Source organism: Ursus americanus, chromosome 5 (assembly GCF_024610735.1).
Source record: "Ursus americanus isolate L20-20 chromosome 5, mUrsAme1.1.p, whole genome shotgun sequence".
In the NCBI taxonomy this organism is placed as follows: Eukaryota; Metazoa; Chordata; class Mammalia; order Carnivora; family Ursidae; genus Ursus; species Ursus americanus.
The window spans coordinates 46053967-46075800 of NC_142131.1; the positions used below are offsets into that span (position 1 = coordinate 46053967).

The window sequence follows — 21834 nt, forward strand, 5'->3', positions numbered from 1 at the left end:
TCATAAAGATACTGTTCTGTTAGTGGAGATGGTATAATATTATAATAAAAGGGTGGTTACCAAAATCCCTTTCTCTTCAGAGACTACTCAGTTCTCACTCTCCGTGATGTCTTAGTATTTGACATCCTACCTTTGCCCAGATACAGACTTGTTACTCTGAGCTACTTCTCTTGGCTTTTGTGTCACATAGCCCTATTTCTCTGTTGTTCGTTCTTTTGCAAGTATGGCCATTGTGTGCTGCTAAACAAAACGGACACAACCCCTGCCCTTTAGAGCATGTAGTCATCCTCTCTTCATTTCTCTCCTATAGTCCCTGTTCATGATTTCACTATAGATATTAAGTCATTAGCTGATTGTTTTATTTCTGTTAGTTTTGATTTTAGGCTGTTTCTGAACTGTTGCATTTCCCTGGCTTAAGTTACCACCTCTAATGCCAGTATCTTTGGTATCCTCCCTACTTCTGATCGTTACCCATTATAGCTGTTTCGTGTCTTTTTATTCAGAGGCAACTGTGTGTGTGCCTGGTGCAAAGAATATGAGAATGATAGAGTCTTTGCCTTCAAGTTGGTGACAGAATGTCACAGGCAGTATAAAATACAGCGCGATAGATGTGCGTATAAGTTGCCATGGGACTGATACATAGGGTGTGCCTGCCTTGGACTGAAGGGGAAATGAGAGGGCAAGTATTCCCAGTAGAAGACTGAACATATATGAAAGCATGTAGGGTTTTGAAAACATACTATGAAAAGGCAACAGCAAATGGTTCAGTGTGATTGGAGTCTTAAGGGCTGCATGGAGAAGAGTTAGAGATGAGGCTGAGCATTTAAGAAGTTAACAGATCACCCCAAAGGCAATACTTTCAACACTAAACTAATTTTCTTCCACCGTAAACCACCTCCCACTCCCAGCTTCACATTTCTGTCAGTGGGCCCACCGTTCTCTTGCCAAACCCTGAATTGCCACGGGCAGGTCTGCCTCAGCACTTGTGATCAGGCATGAAGTTGAGTCACTTCTATATTCAGGACACTCCTTCATGCATTCTCTTCTGTCTTCACTGTTAACACACTACTTACCGTTTAATTACTGCATTATTTCAAGGCTATATGAAATGGTCTCCTTCCTACCGTTTTTGTTTTGTTTTGTTTTGTTTTGTTTTTGAGTTGATTTCTAGCTCCCTTATCTTACCCTGTTGCTGATCCTGAGAGAGCAAAGAGGGCAGTGATACTTTATTTCCTACAGGAAAAGTCCTTTTTTAGACCAGTATGTTAAATATGTAATTCTTTTTATTAAACGTGAAGTCTTAAGCCCTCTTCCTCCCATTACAAACCACAGAATTGAAGACAATTCAGAGTTATCCTTAGCAAAGAACGTTTTGTTCCATTAACTTTGAGTTTTCTTTATGAACATAATATGTATTTTATACTGAACAAGCTTTTTCCAACTACCGGTTTCCCACCTCCCAGTCTCATCTTCTTGTTACAGTTCTCACCTCTTAATTTATCCAGATCACTTGCCTCCATGGGAGGCCATATATACACTGACACTGGAAACAGCCTATGTTGGAATCCTGGTTTTACTCCTTATTCGTTTCAATAAGGGTCCACATTTGTCTAAGCCTCATAATAACTGTATGTGAAAAATGAGAGAAGGGGTATTACCAGCAAGGTTATAGGTAAGGATGGAGTTAATCTGTGTAGCCCAGCGCCTGGCATGTGTGAGCACGCAGTACACGTTGGCTCTAAAATGTTATGTACCTTGAAAACCCCTTGCTCATTCCCTCTGTCTCTTGTTAGTGCGACCTCATGCTGACCTTGTTTCCTTATACCACTAAATGCTCTCCCTGAGCCCCTCCCTATTGCCTGTGGTTTACCTGCTGTTACAGGTTCAATTCGGTTGTCTTTTTAAAAATAGTCTTTTCTGATTACTCTAGTTCACGTTGACCTCTGAATTCCTATAGAACCTTTTATACCATTTTTGAAATTAGTCAAACTTTCTGTCTTTTTTATGGTATTTCTTTGTAAATTTACATACAGTAAAATTCACTTATTTTGATGTACATTCTGGGAGTTTTGACAAATCCTTAGAGTTATGGGTAACCATCACAATCAAGATACAGAACAATTTCATCACCCACCCCCCCAAATATCTATCTTGGTATTACATTTTAACAATTTCCTCCAATATACATTCTGTTTCTACAAGTAAGGTTTAGGCTCTTGAACCTAGTGTCTGTTTTATACTAGTTTGTCTCCCTCTGTGTGGCCCTAGTACTGAGCATATAGTGAGTAGATGCTAGCATGTTTGAATTGTAAAAAACAAAGCGTAAAAACATGGTAAAATTGAACATACTACAAAGCTACTCATTTAAGTTATTTAAGTTCTCTTTGGTCTTTCATTTTACTTGGGTGAAAAATTTGAAGTGGATATTATTCCTGTATAATTGGCTCAAGTGATTTGGAGCACTGCAGGGCTAATAAAAATCATTTTAAATTTATCTTTGGTGAAAAAAGGGCTAGTTTCTTTTTGTTTTTATTATCAAATATACTTACGGTTTCTGTTTTTTCCTAAGCCTGTTAATTTACTTTTTAATGTGAAACAAAAGTTTTTCTCCTCCTTGAGTATTTTTGGCTGTTACGATGTTATTGATGATTAAATGTATTTACAGTTTCCCCTTTTTTTCTTTAATGTATTTAAAATATCGAGCAATTCAGTTAAAAATAAACTAGTTACCAAATGTGAAATACAAAACCTTCCTGTTTTTTCAACTTTATTTTTCTATGGGCCAATTTTTCCTCTCTTCTCTGGGTATTTCTTTTATTGACTATCTTTAAAAACAGAGGTCAACGCAAGCAAGAGCATTTATACTTGATAAAGTTGGGGCTGGTATGGACAAGCTAATGCTGCATGGTTTCCTTTATCTCTACTCTTGGGTATTTGGAATATTGATCCTTTTCAGAAAGGACCAAATATGGTTAAGATTTGCATCCCATTCAGTAGAGTTTACTTCCTAATGAAGTGAATTGAATTTAACCATGTGTATCTTTTTTCCCTTCCCCAACAGCTTGCCTGCCTATGGCTGTTCTAAATTTGAGCCAAATAAATCCATTTCAGAGAGGCTTTTTCTGTAAAGACAACAGCATCCAGTATCCGTACCATGACAGTACCGTCACATCTACTGTCCTCACCATAGTGGGGCTTGGTTTACCCATTTCCTCTGTAAGTAAATTAATAAGTAGGTAGTGATGGGTTTGTTGTGCTGGAGGATGGATGAAGTGATAGAGTTGGGGTGGGAGTAAATCTGTAGTACTGTCTTCACCAGTGTTGATGCGGTGAATGACTGGAGGAATATACCCACTATTTTAATCTAGGGACATTAGTGTAACTTCAGTTAAAGGGGGATGTTATGCAAAATAACTTGATGTCATCATGAAGAACTATAGAATGATTATTTTACAATGCAAGGGTTCATTTAAGTCATTTGGACCAATACCTTTCTGTATATAAGTGAAGAAAATTAGTCCCCGACACTTGGTCAAGCCCAGTAAGCTATTTTATGGCAGAGCTGAAACTAAGATTATGCTTATTTTATAATATTTTAAATGAATATTGAAAGCATAAAAAAGGAGATAGATTTATTCACTAAAATTGAGAAGACAACTCAGCAGAAAGAATATAAATACATATGCAAACTAAAATCCTCAGAATACATCAAAATTTATTATTTTTTAAGTCGTACTGATCTTTAGATAATTGATTGGTTTATAGGATAATGTTGGTTTTCATTTTTTTAAATAACTGGAAACTTTCCTTTTAGGTTAAGTTTCACAAATTAGGGTTAAGATTGGTCCTTGAGGTTTTGTGAATACTTTCTTTATCATTGGCTGTGATGACTGAATCTTGCCCTATCCTGTTTCTCTTTATGTGAGTTGGAAATAGAAGAAAAGGAGCAAAGGTTTACCTCCTCGAGTGTCTTGGGATTGCAGCAGGTGATGCTGTATTTCTCCTTTGACCAGTTGTCTTTTGGCAGTTGGCTTCCCTAGATGGTTGACTTAAAAATTTTTGTCGTACCAGACACAGCAGCCTTATTTCCACAATAGGACAGGCTAGCTTTTCTTTGCCTATTTTGCCCTGATGTGGCTAAGAACAATAACCTAGCTAGTTCTTTAGTTTTCCATTTCATATCTGAGTTCTTTTTTTTTTTTCTTGGCTAGCAGATTTTTGTTTTGTTTGTTTGTTTGTTTTTGAATGGTCTTTAGCACTATGTTGTGAAGGTAAAGAACTGGGTTTTTGCGATATATCAAGATATAGTAAGTATTTCCATATATTGTCTATGTATTCTTTTTTTTTTTTTTTTAAAGATTTTTTATTTATTTATTTGACAGAGATAGCCAGTGAGAGAGGGAACACAGCAGGGGGAGTGGGAGAGGAAGAAGCAGGCTCCCAGCGGAGGAGCCTGATGTGGGGCTCGATCCCATAACGCCGGGATCACGCCCTGAGCCGAAGTTAGATGCTTAACCGCTGTGCCACCCAGGCGCCCCTATATTGTCTACATATTCTAATTTGATCATAACTACTTTTATAGCATTAAAAAGGGAGAAAAATCTGGGATTTAGTTTATGGAGATAATTACTTCTTCCCTAAAAAGTAAATTCTGCCATAATTGGTAACTTTTATTGTAGCCTTCAGGCTGATGAAACAATGTGCAGCAAAGCATATAGTACTGCTGCTTAGATGAAAATAGACTGTACTGTCTTACTGTAACTCTACTTGTATGAAGTGCAAAGTGTGTGTAGTAGCTGTTATTTTGACAGCTATCACCAGGTAAAGTTTTTTTAAAACTATCCCTCTATTTGAGGAGACAATTGCTTGAAGGTCAGGAAGTTACTTTTAGTTATTTGGCTTGGTATTTTCATCTTTTTCTACAAAACGTTTAGTTATAAAAATAATAGATACTCATTTTTGAATTTAAGAAAATCTGTTTAAAAAATCTGTTAAAAAAAACTTCTGCCTGAAGAGTTAGTTAATATTTTGCTTTTTACTGATTTTTTAACAGATACTTTGAGATATTAGTAAATATCAAGAAGCATTTAAGTTAACAACCATAAAGCTAAATTTTTAAAAAATGGCAGTAAGTAGTAGTATTTGGCCAGTTTCTGGGCCTTAAATGTGCAGATAGCTTGTGGATTATTATAAGGGTATTCTTGCAAATTCCTAGGGTAAATTTGTTTATTTGTTGTTTTAATAATTTACATACATTAGATAGAGAAGACAATTTTATTTTCTGTAAGGTGATTTACGTTTGATGTAGCTAATACACACACATTTGAGTAGTAAAATTTTGGATGATAAAACATTTTTTTTATTAGAGGAAGAGTGAAAGCAAGGGGCAGAGGGAGAGGGAGAGAGAATCTCAAACAGATTCCATTCCCAGCTAGAAGCCCAAAGGCGGGTTCGATCCCAGACCCCTGAGATCATGACCTGAGCTGAAATCAAGAGCCGGGTGCCCAACTGAGCTACCCAGGTGCCACTAGATGATAAAACATTTTTAAGGCCATGACTTTTTTTTTTTTCCCAATTTGAGGTCTATCATCTTTTTTAAAAAAAGCCTTCATCAGCTAACCAAAAAGATGCAACATTCAGAAAATTATGTAGATTTCTGTTTTGAGGATTAAGGTTCTTTATGGATTTTAAGGATCCACTTTTTATTTGACATCAGTTTTCTTTCTTTCCCTTTTGGCTTCATGTATCTTCTCCCTCCGTATTCCTTGTACATTTACTTTTGTAAATTTTTACATTTCTAGAAAAAGGTAAAATCTTTAACTTGCATGCAAACTCTGAAGTAATGATAGTAAAAGTAAAGTAAGTGTTAAATCCCAAATCCCTATGTTGCAATGAATAAGTACACTTCTTCTGGAGTTTAAAGTGTATACGATTTGGGAATAGAAAACTGTTATCTGTGTTTAATGAGTTATTTTACATTAACTTGAGTAGTGACTGTGAGTAGTTGCTTTTTTTAGGTCTTGTTAGTGACTGTGAGTACTTGTTTTTTTGTCTTGATTGCTCTGTGTTACTACCTTGTAGTGTACAAATGTTTAGCCTAAAATAATAGACTGTTAACCTAATAAAGAGTATTTTCTGTGGCCAACTTATAAAACTCCTAAAGAGACATTGTATTATTCACAGTGACCTAAACTGCATCATGACAAACTAGGGATATATTTGGACATATGTGAAAAAAGCTTAACTGTTTATATTATATATACATACTCTTATAAGTTCGTGAGAAACAGATGAGTGCCCCAAAGTAAAATGGGCAAAAAGCATGAACAGAAGGTTGTCCGTGGAAGAAAAAAATTGCCAAAAAATATTTTAAAAAAGATTTGATTTCTTTAAAAGTTTATTTTAAAACAACACTGAGAAAATGGTTTGGCCTCTTACATTGGCAAAGGGAAGAGCTCTCCCTACCTTGTCAGGTGTAGAAAACAAGTATAGGGTGCCTGGGTGGCTCAGTCGGTTAATCGTCTGCGCTTGGCTCAGGTCACGATCCCAGCGTCCTGGGATTGAGTCCCAAGTGGGGCTCCCTGCTCAGCAGACAGTCTGCTTCTCCCTCTCCCCCTCCCCTCCCCCACTCGTGCACGCTCTCTCTCTCTCTCTCAAAAATAAAATAATCTAAAAAATATAGAAAACAAGTATATTCATATACAAAGCTGGCAGGAGTATAAATTTGTATTAAGAAGAATGTATCATTAGACCTAGAAATCATATTTCAAATAGTTTACCCTAAGGAAATAATACCAGTTTCATGCAGAGAATTAGTTATAAGTATATTTATTACAGCATTATTTTTTATAGCAGAAAATTGGAAATAAATTAGTTCAGGCTTAGGGACTGTTTATGATTTATCCCATTGACGAAATATTGTGATACCCATATGTTTTACAATTTTGGTATTTATTGACCTGGTAAGATCTCTTAATATATTAAGTGGGAGGGGGAAGGAGAAGACAAATAGCGGTTTTCTTTGATTACTACTATGTGATATTACCTTCATTTTATCTCACACATTTCCATTTTATTTCTTCCTGTGAACACATACTGTTCTGTACAAGGAAGGCTATTTAACAACTTTAAAACCCACTAGAAATTATCCCATTTTCATTTTGATAAGCATGAAGCTTAAATGTCCAAATTGTATACCCATTTTCACATAGTTGTTCCAGAAGCTTAACTGTTCTGTGTGTGGGTTTAGTTTTGTCTGTCTCCAAGAAAGTTCCAAAAGAAAAGATGTGAATAATGCTATTTTGAAGATGCACAATAAATCAAAATAAAAACTCCACTCCTGTTCTTGCTGGGTTGGCTGTGGTCTTGAGTGGACCTACTGATAAACCTATATCTATCTCTTTGAAGACAGAAATTTTATCTATAATCCAGTTCTGATGCTAACCACCCAGAATTGGCATCACACTCCACCACTGGTTTAAGGTCACGGTTTCCAAAAAGACTGCCCTCACTTTAGTTGTCAGCAGTAAGTTTGAGGGTCCTCAGGGCACCCATACTTCTGACCAACTGGCTACAAACCTAGGGCATTTCCATTAACCCTTACCCCTACAAGACTGGTCTCATTTCAGATGGCAGCCACAAGTTTGAGGGTTCCCAGGCCACCTGTACTTCTGATCAACCTACTACAAATTTGGAGGTTCCCATGACTCTCTCATAATTCACTAGAATGACCCAGAGAACTCAGGAAAGTGTATTATTTTTAAATTACAATTGTTTTTTTTTTTTTTTGTAAGTAGGCTTCTTGCCCAGCGTGGAGCCCAATGCAGGGCTTGAACTCATGATCCTGAGATTGAGACCTGAACTGAGATCAGGAGTCAGACACTCAACCAACTGAGTTGCCCTGGCACCCCTATTACACTTTTTTTTTTTTTAAATAAAGGATCCAAATCAGTACCAGCCAAGTGAAGATACACTTAAAGCGAAATGTGGAAGTTGGGGGGAGCCTGAATGCAGAACTTCTGTGCCCTCTCCCCGTGTTGTCAAAGCTTGTCACCCTCCCAGCACTCTGGTGTATTCACCAAGCTTTCAAGTGTTCGGTGTTTTTATTGGGGTTTCATTTGTTTCATATTTGATTAAGTATGATTGATTGAACCATTGGCCGGCTGATTGAGCCTCAATCTCCAGTCCCCTTACCCTCTCTGGGGCTCCAGACCCCATCCCCGTGATCACATGGCTAATCTTTCTGGTGGTCATACCCATCCTGAGTCATCTTGTCAGCAAGAACTCAGGTGTGAGTTAACAGGTTCATGAAAAACGAAAGTATTCCTATTAGGAAATGCCAAGAATTTAGTCTCTTCATAGCCAGAGACAAAGGCCAGTCAAATTCTTTGTTACAGACACATTTTTATATCTTTAACTCTATGGACTTGGTGCCTTGAATACAATTCAGCACTCAGATGTTGGTTGATAGAGAGTAATTTTAAGAAGAGGTTTTAGTTTTCCCCTTCTTTCAGTCCACCAACCAAAGTTGACTGAGGAATTAGAGGTTTTCTCCCTTATAAGGTTTCAGTTATTAAAGAAAACATGATGCTAACACTTGTTAAAATGGTGAGGAAGACTTTATTCAAGATTATTGCAATAGGAGCAAGAGATGGAGCTCAGCTCTGAATATAGCAGGAACAAGTGGGGATTTATAGCCAGGAGCAGGTTGTGGAAGTCAGGAGATGGAAAATCACTAAGAGAAGACATCAAGGGTAGCGGGATTCTTGGAAAACTGACTTAATAGAATTCTTCTTCAGGGTATATCAGGATTTAGCCATCAGAAGTTGGGACTAAGGAATTTGATCAGGTATCAAATGTGATCAGATATCAACAATTGGGGGATTCTTGCTAAGGCTGGGCTATGGAGGTCCAGCAAGGATAGGACAAACACAGAAGGCCAAGGTTGAAGCCTCATTGAGAACAGAGTTTAGAGGAAGCTAACTAAAATTTGGTCAAGAGAGTCTTTGTCACAGTTTATTGCTGTTAGTGATGAACTTCATCTTAAGTATCTATTGTATATTAAGTTATTACCTCATGATAGAACATGTATAAAAACCTATCTTAATGTGCAAAAACCCTTCAAGTTCATTTTAGTATTGTGTTATTTGAATTCCTGTTATGCTTCCATTGTTTGAAGTGTTTGTCTATAAGAATTCCCTTACTCTAGGATGTGGATTATTCCAGTTCCTGGTTTTAGTGAAGTTATTCTAGGTTATTATTACAAAAACCAGAAATGTCAATAGCCTCCTAAGCCAAAATTTAAAATAATGTACTTTGGATTATCCTTTTGACGGTTGTGTGGGTAAACGTAACCAAAAAATGCTTGTCTTTTGCATAGCGTTCAGCTCAGGATTTTTCTAGCATTGATTATTCCTAAGATTTTTGCTACAACTGTTACGAATGGAATATGTTCAGAATTTTAAGGGATAAAACACAACTTAGAATAAACATTTTTCTTTGTTTCTGGTATTGTAATTGCTTTCAATTTAATTTTTTAAAAATTATTTTGCTCCCTTTAGTAATGCCTGAGGAAAAAGACAGTACAGGATAACTTTTTTGGATTGAATTGTTACAGAATACTGCATCCGCGAAGTTTGATGATAATGTTTAAGAGAATGAGGGAGATCATTTATTGTGCGTATATGGATTTTCTGAAGTTCTTGGGTTTTGGCACACAGTTTGAAAAATCCTGTTTCTTTAGAGTGACCTAAAGAAGATGAACGAGGCCCAAACTTTTTTTTTTTGAGTAGCTACTTAGATGGTAATAAGAAATTGCTAGTCATGAAGAAGAAAGAATGATGGGTTAATATATTTTTATAAGCCCTAAGGTAATACATAAGTATTGTTTATGGTCAGAGTGTCCATAAATGCCCTCCACTGTAGGAAGCTGTTGGTGTTTGTTGGCTTTTACGGAATGTCAAGTTTCTCTCGACACCCTTTCCTATCAGTTTCCAGTGTACTGCTCTACTTGCCATGTTAACATAGGTGCTGTGGCTGCCTCTTTCCAGATTCACCCCAACAGGCACAAGGCAATAAGGTTTACTAGGGTAGCCATGATCTCTTTTCCTCCATTGTGTCCATAGTGCCAAACACAGTGCTTAGTATGTCATAATTCTTTAAAAACATAGTTAGACTAGGCACCTGGGTGGCTCAGTTGGTTAAGTGTCTGATTATTGATTTCAGCTCAGCTCGTGATCTCAGGGTCCTGGGATGGAGCCCCGTGGTAGGCTCCCCACCCAGCAGGGGGTCTGCTTGTCTCCCTTATTCTCTGCCCTTCCCTCCACTCACTTGCATGCTCTTTCTCTAAAATGAATAAATAGAGCTTTAAAAATATAGGTAGAAAAAATTAATGAAAAACTACTACATATGAAATGGGTAAGATTGTTGCTTATGTTTAATAATAATTATACCATGAAAATAAACCTTAACTTTTTGTAAACACACTGTATTTCCAGGTCATCTTTAATATGAGCTACTTCATTAAAACGGCTTCAGGAAAAAAAATGGACACTATTATACTGAATATATATCCTAATTATAAATATCTTTTTTTTTTTTTTTAAGATTTTATTTATTTATTTGACAGAGATAGAGACAGCCAGCGAGAGAGGGAACACAAGCAGGGGAGTGGGAGAGGAAGAAGCAGGCTCACAGCGGAGGAGCCTGATGTGGGGCTCGATCCCAGAACGCCGGGATCACGCCCTGAGCCGAAGGCAGGCGCTTAACCGCTGTGCCACCCAGGCGCCCCCTAATTATAAATATCTTAAAATATGGGGGGAGATAGCCATTCGAATTAAAGATACATAGGATTATGAGGTGGGTTTCTTAGGTTGGAAAAAAGTTTTATTGTTTACTTATTCCCCTATGGAGCTATGTTTCCTGTCAACATTGTTATGGAAAGTACTGATTAAGTCAGTTGCTCTGAGCAATTTTTCCAGCACCCTTTTTGTATATAATTGTCACAAAATGAAGCAATACCAGATGCATCCCTAAGTAATTTGCCCTAATCACAGATGTTTTCTTTATTTAAGATTGCTTTTTATGCTATGTTTGGAAGACAGACATAGTGTGTAGATTTAGTATATTAATGATTATATATTCATTTTCTGGAACCCTTGAAAGTATTTTGATAAATTTCAACTTGGATGTACTTAGAGGAAAGAAAAGTTACATTTATAAATACTGAGTATATACTGCCAGTAGTGAAAACTGAAACTCTCTCCGTGTCACAGTAGCCAAGTTTACTCAATTTCACTGTTGTTTTCCTAAATGCTGTGACTTTTTATGGGATTCGTTGGGGAAAATATCTTCTCATAAAATCTTCTTAAAAATAGTTTCTGGGGTGGGGCACCTGGGTGGCTCAGTTATTTAAGGGACTGACTCTTGGTTTTGTCTAAGGTCATGATCTCAGGATCCTGGGATCAAACCCCTTGTGGGGCTCCATGCTCGGCAGGGAGTCTGCTTGAGATTCTCTCTCTCTCCCTCCGCTCCTCCCCACTGCTCATGCATGTGCTCTTTCTCTAAAATAAATAAATCTTTAAAAAAAAAATTTCAGGGGTTATGGAATGTCTTTGCTAATAAGGTTAAGAGGTAAAGAACTTTTGCTTCACACGCTGAGCACAACTTTACTGAACAAGTAGACATTACCTTCTAACTTTTCTACTGCATGTTTCTTGACAAATCTGTAGGATTTCAGCGGATTGAATGTTATTTCTAGAGGAAAACTCTGGTTTTTGAGAAGTCCTAAAATCTCTTTCTACAGAACAAGCTTCATAAGTGAATTATGTGATAAGACAATTGAAATTAAAATGTTCATTTTGCTTACCAGCAGGAATTAAGTCTTCTTACCATCTGAACTTGCTTTCAGGGGCCCCTAGCTGGCTCAGTTGGTATGCGAGTCATGATCTGGGGCTTGTGAGTTTGAGCCCCAAACTGGGTGTAGAGATTACTTAAAATCTTAAAAAAAAAAAAAAAAAAAAGACTACTTGCTTTCAGAGCTGAATCTCCTCATCCCCCCACCCCTTCGATTTTTCAAGCAGAAGTGACATAATTGAATTTGGTAAACGCTGAGTTGGCAAAATGGCCAAATTGAAATATATTTTTGATGAATATAATGAGATTAATATGCAGTTATTTTAAGATATACGAAAAAGGTCAAACATATCTCCTTTCCATTAATTCTTTTTTTAAAAGATTTTATTTATTTATTTGAGAGAGAGCACAAGCAGGGGGAAGCAGGAGGTAGAGGGAGAAGCAGACTCCCTGTTGAGCAAGGAGCCTGATATGGGACTTGATCCCAGGACCCTGGGATCATGACCTGAGTGGAAGGCAGACACTTAACTGACTGAGCCACCCAGGCATTCCTCCTTTCCGTTAATTCTTAACCTTTTTGTAAAACAGACCAATTTTTTTTTTTTACAAACCTTTCATCTCTGAATGTATGAAAATATTAGCACAGTGATACCTGTATTTTTTCCCTTATAGATCAAAGAGTCTGAAGGCAGAGTATGTCAGTATGACTTATTTCAGAAGTGTCATCTGACATACTTTAGATAAAAGTGTAGGCATTTGGGGTGCCTCGCTAGCCCAGTTGGTGGAACATGTGACTCTTGATCTCTAGGTCATGAGTTTGAGCCCCATGTGTGGCGTGGAGTTTACTTAAAAGTGTAGGTGTTTGTGTTAATATTTCATTAATTTATTTTTCTCTTCCATAAGTCGTATTTTGAAAACTGTAGGTCAGGATGTTATGTGCTTTACCTTTTTAGGTTTTAAGAAATTGGTTGAACCCAATTCTGTACAAGAGAAATTGATTGAAACCCGGTTTCTCTGAAAGCTTTTTTGTAACTAATAAATTTTTACTTTGGATTTGGCAAGAGTTCTTAGATAATGACACCAAAAGCATGATCCTTGAAATAAATAATTGATAACTTGGGCTTCATTAAAATTAAAAATTTCTGCTCTGTGTATAGCCACAGACTGAGGGAAAATATTTATAAAATACATATTTGATAAAGGACTGTATCTGAAATATACAAAGAACTCTTAAAACTCAACAATACGAGAGCAAACTACCCAATCGAAAAGTAGGAAAAAGGTCTGAACAGTCACCTCACCAAAGCAGATATACAGATATCAAGTAAACATGTGATAGGATGGCCAATATCTTCATTAGGGAATTGTAAATTAAAATAATAATGAGATATCACTACACACCTGTTAGAATGGTTAAAATCCAAAACACTGACAACAACTGCTGGTGAGGATGTGGAGCAACAGAAGTGTTTGTTCATTGCTGGTGGCATTGTAAAATGGTACAGCCACTTTGGAAGATGGTTTGGCAGTTTCTTAGAAAACTAAACATAATCTTATCATAAGATCTAACAATTGTGCTCCCAGCTATTTACCCAAATGAATTCAAAACTTAGGTCCCTACAAAACCAGCACACAATGTGTATAGCAGCTGCTTTATTCGTAATTGCCAAAATTTGGAAACTACTGTTATTTCCTTAAAAATTTTGTGAACGGATAAACTGTGATATGTCTGTATGATGGAATATTATACAGTGTTAAAAAGAAATGAGCTGTCCAGTCATAAAAAGACATAGAAGAACCTTAAATGTGTATTGTGAAATGAAGGAAGCCATTCTGAAAAGGCTACATAGTTTTTGATTCCAACTATATGACATTCTGGAAAAGGCAAAACTTTGGAGACAATAAAATGATGAATCTGTGGTTGCCAGGGGTTCGGTAGAGGACAGAGGAGGGATGAGTGGTTGGAGTACAGGAGATTTTTAGGATAGTGAAACTATTTTATGTGATGTTATAGTGGTGGATGCATGTCCTTATGTATTTGCCAAAACACACAGAATGTACAGCAGAAAGAATAACCCTAATGTGAACTATGGAGTTTAGTTAATAATGTATCAGTATTCATTCTTCAGTTATAACAGAAAGACATTGATAATGGGGGAAATTAACAGTTGTTGTTATGGAGAGGGAATATATCTTTCTGCTCAGTTTTTTTTTTTAAATCTAAAACTGCTTTAAAAGATAAAGTATACTAATTTTAAAAATACAAAAATTTACTCATCAGGTCTAGTGAAATGTCAGTATTCTTTGGCTAAATAATATTAGTAATGATTGCTATAAATCATTATCCTTATAGTTAATGAATATTTATACATTCATTCCTAGGAATAGAATTATGTGATAAGAAAATAAAATTTTAGGGCTGTGCTTCAACTTATTATTATTTTGTTTTTGTTTTTTTGCTTTTGTTTTTGTGTGTGTGTGTATAAAACAGACTCATTAGAGATTGGAAGTTAAATCTAGAAATTTTCATGGTTCAATAGCAAAATTTCAACTTATTTATGTTAACTCTATTTTGACTTCAGATTATTGGTTCTTATCAAAGGAAAGGAGTGCAGAATTGGTTGACAATAAATAGAATAAAACTTTTACTTAATAAAAATCTAGTGAAGACTTAAATTTGGAAAGTATGATAGTACTTACAAATTCAGTGCAAGTTTTCCATCTTTAAAAGGAAAAAACAAGGAACTAAAATCTTATGGCACTTAACAGTCTGATAATTAAGATATGTTTAGTACATTTTATGTAGGGGACCATTACTGTTGCAGGCTTTATTATGCAATAAAACTTGAATATATTTAAAATTTTTGGGCTTCCTGAAAAATAATGGGTTGAATTTAGAAACATTTTTTTAATAGTGAAGATTTTATCTAAATACAGATTCACAGTCCATTATCCAAAACTCTTGGAGCCAAAAGTTTTTGAACTTTTGTAAGGTTATATGATCATATACCTTACGTAATGTTCTTGGCAGGGTCTAGAACATAATCAAAGACATTAAGATCTATATAGTGAAATATGACTAGTCCAAGTAAGTGAGGTAAATAAAGGTTAAGTTTTGCCATTAGATACGTTCTGGTTGGGATTTTGAGGGTCTTAAATCTTAGAATAAGGGATTGTGGGCCTTTTAAAGAAAGCTCATTTAAAATTATTTAATTCCTTGGTCATGTTTTGTGGTTACTTTAAACAAATATTTAAAAATCCTAAATTTAGTTTCTGTTGAGAAACAGGACCTATGTTTAAATGTGTAAGCTTAAAACTGGTTATGTGAAACTAACTCATTTGTGATTGGAGTGCAGGATTGGTGATGTAAGCCATAAAAAATAAACATGTCCAATGCAGCACAGGGATTTTGAATACTACCTTATTCAGTAATTGTGAAGTGTGAGCAAAAATAGTGTCTGTAAAGAAGTCACTCATGAAACATTTTGGTGTTTCCCTGTAGCCATAAATAGCTTATGTCGTGTATCTGGCTTTCTGGAAGATCACTTAATATTCTATTGTAGCTACATTCCTGTGGGCTCCTTCTTTAAATAAGAATTAAAAAAAAATTCTCCACCATTTTTGTCAGTTTTTAAAGATTTTATTTATTTATTTGAGAGAATGAGTGAGCGAGAGACAGGGAGAGAGCACGAGTGGGGAAGCAGCAGAGGGAGAGGCAGAAGCAGACTCCCTGCTGAGTAGGGAGCCTGATGCGGGGCTTGATCCCAGGATTCCGGGACCATGACCTGAGCTGAAGTTGCACACTTAACCGACTAAGGTGTCCCTCATCAATTATTTTTAAGCTTTCATATTTGGGATGAGAATGAAATGGGGTCTTAAAAATGGCAGTGTACTGCTTTATCATGAACCTGTGTTTCTAATATGACAAGAAATGGAATTCTGTATTACTTTTTTTTTTTAAGATTTTATTTATTTGAGAGAGAGAGAGCGCGTGTGAGAGAGAGCAGGGGAGGAGCAGAGGGAGAAGGAGAATCCCCTCTGAACAGGGAGCCCAGTTGGGGGCTTGATCCCAGGACCCCCAGGATCATGACCTGAGCCGAGGGCAGACGCTTAACTGACTGAGCCACCCAGGTGCCCCGAATTCTGTATTACTTGCAGAAAGAAAACTTTCTGTGTTTTTACCTCTGTGTTTGGACTGTGAACAGTCAACACCAGTTCAGAGCATGGTATTGGAGCAGCCACCTTTCAGAAGGCAGGTCCCAGCTGCTGCCTCACCAGAGGAGGTAGCCGCAGGGAGTCATCTTAATCAGACGACTTTCCAACCGCTGTTCTTGGTTTGGCTGTCTTGGCTTAGATGGTGGTGCGGGGGTGGAGATCCAATTTGTGATGTTGTATCTAGGGGGATTATAAGCAGAGGTCACTGGCAGGGCAGTAAAAGTGGGGTGAATGGTCTAGTAATTCAGGGATTTTCTCAATAGAGTACATGGGAGTTGTGAAGCACAGGGTACCAGTCGTGGTTTCAGTTAAATATGTATGTGTGTTCAGCCAGATATATTCTTATACTTGGGTGTTAATCTTCTGGTATACCTAAAAGCTCTCAAAATTCGAGAGGAAGAAAATGAGGTTTCTTTCAGATTAATTTCTCTGTAACTTGTTGGTGGAGAGTATACCCTTGTTTAATTTTAGCTGTACGTTACCTATTTCCAGGGTGGAGAGTAATTCTATTTGGTGTGTCCCAATAAGAAAATCATTGGTCAGGAGATGAAAAGAGTAACTGCAAAGGCACCCATTTTGTTTACTATAGAATTTTGCTTATTCTCTTTGAAATTATTGTAATCTGGGTGCTTGTTTAGAACTTTTTTATATATGGTAAATTGAAGGCTGTGTTCTATCACATGAGTGTCTCCTGAGTATGAATTACTACTATGTTACAGATTTTTTTTAAAAGTTTTTATTTAGTTATTAGAGAACACAAGCAGGGGCGTGTGAGGCTGGCAGAGGGAGAAGCAGGATCCCCCTGAGCAAGGAGTCGGATGTGAGGCTAGATCCCAGAACCACGGGATAATGAGCTGAGCCAAAGGCAGACGCTTTAGGGACTGAGCCATTCAGGCGTCCCTATGTTACAGATTCTTTATCTCCCCATAGCGGCTCTCTGAGGGTGGTAGGTATTTTTCCTTTAGAGCTACCAAGGGGCATAGTTGGGATTTTAACCTCAAGTCTTCCTTACTCTGTTGTTCACATTCTTTTTGACAATACTTCATTGTTTTCAATGTGTAGTGTGGGTCTCTTTTGATGGAAGTGGGTAAGTCTTGTAAATTCTTCTGTTTTGCTTTTCTTTTGTCATTTGGAAGTTATGAATGTGAGTCAAGGTGGCAAAGATTAGATTAGGGAAGAGGGTGGCAGGAAGCTTGGGTTAGTGTGATAGCAGCCACCAAAGCTTAAGGTGGAGCTTGTCTGTCCAGGTTGACTTTACTGGAGCAATTTCTGAATCCTGACCTAAACTCAGGAGTGAAAATTTGAATTTGAATTTGAATTTGAATGTTTCTTTGCTCTACTCCTGAAATGCAGTGTGACTTTATACAAGTCACTTAATTTCTGTAACTGGAAAAGGATTCTCTTCTGTTAGAAAGCCACGAGAAGAGGACGGATTTCACTGATCCAAATAATACACCAATTTCAGAGTGTGTCGTTGTTCTTAAAAAAAGAGTTCAGTGATTTTGCTCCCAGTGTAGCAAACCACTTTGGTGTTGTATTTTGGAGAAGGGCCAATCACTTACCTTTTAAGTGGAAGCAAAATGCATTGCATGTATTTTTTCCCCCTACTCTTCTCTCATTGTCTAATTTTACTATTCATTTAGGGTTTTCATAGGTTTTTCTGTAGACCTTAGAGTAACTCTAGAAGAATATCTGGTAGTTTATTGTACTTCAATATAGTTCAGTAGCCTCCTTGGGAATCTTTCAAGAATAAGCTGATCCTCCCCCTCCCCAGATTTATTAAGAAATTCTCAGTTCCCTTAACTTTTCTACTTCAGAGATCCATTCCATTGTCTGTCTCAGCCATTAAACTTCCATGATCATATCCTACTTGATGCCATTTCTAATAAGTTAAACCCCTCTATAATCTGAGTTTTAAGAATTCTGCTTTCTAATCATCACCTTCATGAAAACAATTCCTCTCAGTCACCAGCAGTTTCTTAAGTTGTTAAATCTAGTGGTCTTCATTTTACTTGATCTATCAGCAGCATTCCAGAAACCACTTTAAAAGTGTTTTATTTTGAAATAATTTTAGACTCTCCTACAAGTTGCAAAATTAGTTCAGAGAGTTCCCTGTTCCCTTCACCCAGCTTCTTCAAGTGATAACATTTTACATAACTATGGTAAAAGTCTCAGTACTATTAACTGAAATACAGACCTTATTCAGAATTCACTAGTTTTTGCTGTGGGCTGTGTGTGTGTGTGTGTGTGTCAAATTCTATGAAATTTATCACATGTAAAGATTTGTGTAACTGTGCAGAACTGTTGGTCACCCCAGAGAAACTCGCTTAGATTGTCTCTTTCTAGTCACACCCTTCCCCAGTCCGTAGCACTTGACAACCAGTGATCTACTCTCCATCATGATAATTTTGTCATTTATGTTATATAAATGGATTCATACAGTATATATTTGAAATTGACCTTCTGAAATGGACCTTTTTTTTTTTAATCACAGTTGAGCCCATCAATAGTTTATTTTTTTTTACTGTTGAGTAATATATGGATGTATTGTAATTTATTTTTCTGTTTGTCTGAGGGACATCTTGGTTATTTCTAGTTTTTGACTATTACAAGAAAAGCTCTATGAGGTTCATTTTTTTTGGTATGTGTGTATGGATGACTAATTGTTTCAACATCATTTGCCAAAAAGATTCTTCCTTCTACATTGGATTGCTTTTATATCCTTATCAAAAAAAAAATTGGCTGTACTTGTATGAGTGAACAGAAGTTTTCATTTTTCTAGGATAGATACCCAGTAGTGGAATTGCTGTCTTTTGGTAAATGTGTGTTTAAATTTCTAAGAAGCTGCTTAACTGTTTCTAGAGTGGCTATACCATATTTCATTCTCACCAGAAATGGCTAAGAGGTCCACTTGTGCATCTTCACCAGCACTAATGATGTATTTTTCATTTTAGCCATTGTAATAGGTGTGCAGTGATGTATCCTTAGGGCTTAAATTTGCTTTTCTGTAATGGCTGTTGATGTTGGACATCTTTTCATGGGGTTGTTGCATTCACACGTATCCTCTTTGGTCAAGTGTAGGTTCAAGTTTTTGCTTATTTTCTCGTGAGATTTCAATTTATTTATTTATATTAATTTTTTTCTGTGGAGTTTAGAGAGATCTTCATTTATTCTGGATACATAAAGTCTTTTGTTGAATATGTGATTTGCAAGTATTTTTTCCCCGTCTGTATCTTGTCTTTTCATTCTGTTAAATGTCTTTTGAGAGCAAAAAATAATTTTGAAAAATCAAGTTCATTGATACTTTTTTTTGAAGATGATTTATTTGAGAGAGAGAGAGATGAACAGGGGGAGGGAAAGGCAGAGGGAGAAGGAGAGAAGCAGACTCCCTGCTGAGTGGGGAACCTGATGTGGGGCTCAATCCCATGGCCCTGAGATCATGACCTGAGCTGAAGTCAGAGTCAGGCACTTAATTGAGTGAGCCACCCAGGTGCCCTGATATTTTTTCTTTTATAGACTGTGTTTTTGGTGTTGTGTCCAAGAACTCTTCACCTAACCCTATTACAAAGACTTCTAAAACTGTTTTTTTCTAAAAGTTTTGTTTTCTGTATTGTTCTATCTCTGTGATCCATTTTGTGTTTTGTATGAAGTATGAGGTTAGGTTGAGTTTCATTTTTTTGTATGTGTGAATGTATGACCAATTGTTCCAACATCATTTGCTGAAAAGACTCTCCTTTCTCCATTGAATTGCCTTTGTACCTTTTTGAAAAAAAAAAAAAAAAAACAATTAGTTGGCTGTACTTGTGTGGGTATATTTCTGAACTTTGTTCTTCCTCCATCAATATGTATGTCTTTCCTTCCTCATATATCACATGTCTTAATTATTGTAGCTTTATCTTGGATGGTAAAAATATTTATTGACTAGCTAAAAAATCAAGTGGGAAAAACAATAAAGTATAGCTACAAAATGTAGCTCAAAAATTTCATGAAGTGTAACTCCTTCAACTTTATTTATTTTTTCAGAATTGTTTAGCTGTCTAGTTCCTTTGTCTTTCCACATAAATTTTAATTTTTTTTTTAAATAGGGGCTTGAGAGAGAGAATTGCATTGTACCTATAGATCGATTTGGGGAGAATTGACATAATTACCTTGCTAAATCTTTCAGTCCATGAAGATGATGTCTTTCCACTTATTATAAGAAAAACATCATTTCATCGGTGTTTTGTACTTTTCAGCATACATATCATATATATATATATATATATATATATATGTACCTAGGTTTATACTTAAGTATTCAAATTTTTTGAATGTTATTAATGGTATTGTGCCTTTAATTTTGGTTTTCAGCTGTTCATTGCTACTATCTAGACATATGATTAACCTTATATCCTGTGACCATGCTACACATACTTAGTTCTAGGACTTTTGGGATAGATTCCTTGGGATTTTCTGTACTCCCCTGATTTTCATTCTTCCTTACTGGCTCCTTTTTCTCATTCTTCTTTGCAAGTTCCTTCTCTTCTGACTTTTTAATTTTGGAGTGCTCTGGGTATCAGTTCTTGGGTCCTCTTTTCTATCTATACTCATTTTTTGGTGATCTCATCCAGTTTCATAGCTTTGATACCACCTCTGTGCCAAATTCACATCTTCAGCTTGAACCTCTCCCCCCAGTGGGCTCTATATCCAACTCCCTACTTGATATCTTTACTAATGGGCACCTCAAACTTGATGCATCAAAGTATGAACTCTTAAATCTATCCTTTGTCTGCTCTGATATTCAGTCTCCAATGTTCCTTATCTCAGTTAACTTAACCGTATTTTTTATTTTATTTTTTTAAGTAGGCTCCACACCTAACATGGAGCTGAAACACAACCCTTACATCGCGAGTTGGATTCTCTACTGACTGAGCCGGCCAGCCACCTCCCCCGCCCCCACCGTGGTCTCTCAAATGGAAAACCTTAGGGTTATCCTTCACTCCTCTTTTCTCACACTCATATCCAATCCATCCATCAACAAATACTGTTGACTCTACTTTGAAAGTGAATCCACAACTTGATCACTTTAAGATCTGTGCTGTATCTGCTGTTACGTCTCATCTCAAACCTAGTGCCTGATACAGAGTAGTGGGACCCCACTTGAATTGAATGATTGCTTCTTTATTGAAGAAATGGTACTCAACACTTTGAGATTTTTACCTTCTCTAGTTGAATTATATTATGTCAATGTTGACAAAAATAAGTTATTTTTATATCTCAAGTTTCCTGAATTCATCAGACTTCTGTTACAGATGGAGTCCCATAAGGTTTTGGTCTGTATACTGAATTGTGTTCAAATGTAGTTAATATTGAACTTTTGAGAGTTCTTTCTTTAAGATTTAGTGATAGAATTTTCAATAGGAGAATGTTCTAGTTTCAGTTAATTTTAGTTATGATTTCTTATGCTGGTTGAAAAATTATTTTTAATTAAAAAAAACCCTGCCTCTAGTAAAGGTTAATAGTAATGAAATATACTCATATCAACACTATGTAACATGAGAGTGCGTTATTTATAAGGTGACTGCTCTGAATTGTTTACAGCAAAAGAAATACATTCAGTGCTTTAAGTAATAAAACTGATCTTAGTTCCTCCTTCTTGACTTTTGTTTTTTGTTGTAGTTCAGTAATTATTTTTGTGTCTGGTTCATTCCCTCTGTTTCCTGAACTTTATTTTATCATGGACTCCCATGTACCGAGTGCGCTTTATTTTGTGCATGAATGGGGCAG

The 21834-nt window shown here is 36.4% G+C and overlaps 1 protein-coding gene across 4 annotated transcripts in view; it reads left to right on the top strand.

Moving 5' to 3' along the window:
- PLPP1 (phospholipid phosphatase 1) overlaps positions 1–21834 on the top strand; it is a 93004-nt gene that overhangs the window by 28580 nt on the left and 42590 nt on the right. Inside the window, exon 2 of one of the 4 annotated variants that reach the window (XM_045794334.2) lies at positions 3062–3216. The exons of 2 other annotated variants lie outside the window; for them this stretch is intronic. In XM_045794334.2, coding sequence (XP_045650290.1) covers positions 3062–3216 — 155 coding nt within the window. Of the gene's footprint in view, positions 1–3061; positions 3217–21834 lie in introns of those variants that run through there. One more of the 4 variants, XM_087862147.1, reaches the window with a different exon arrangement.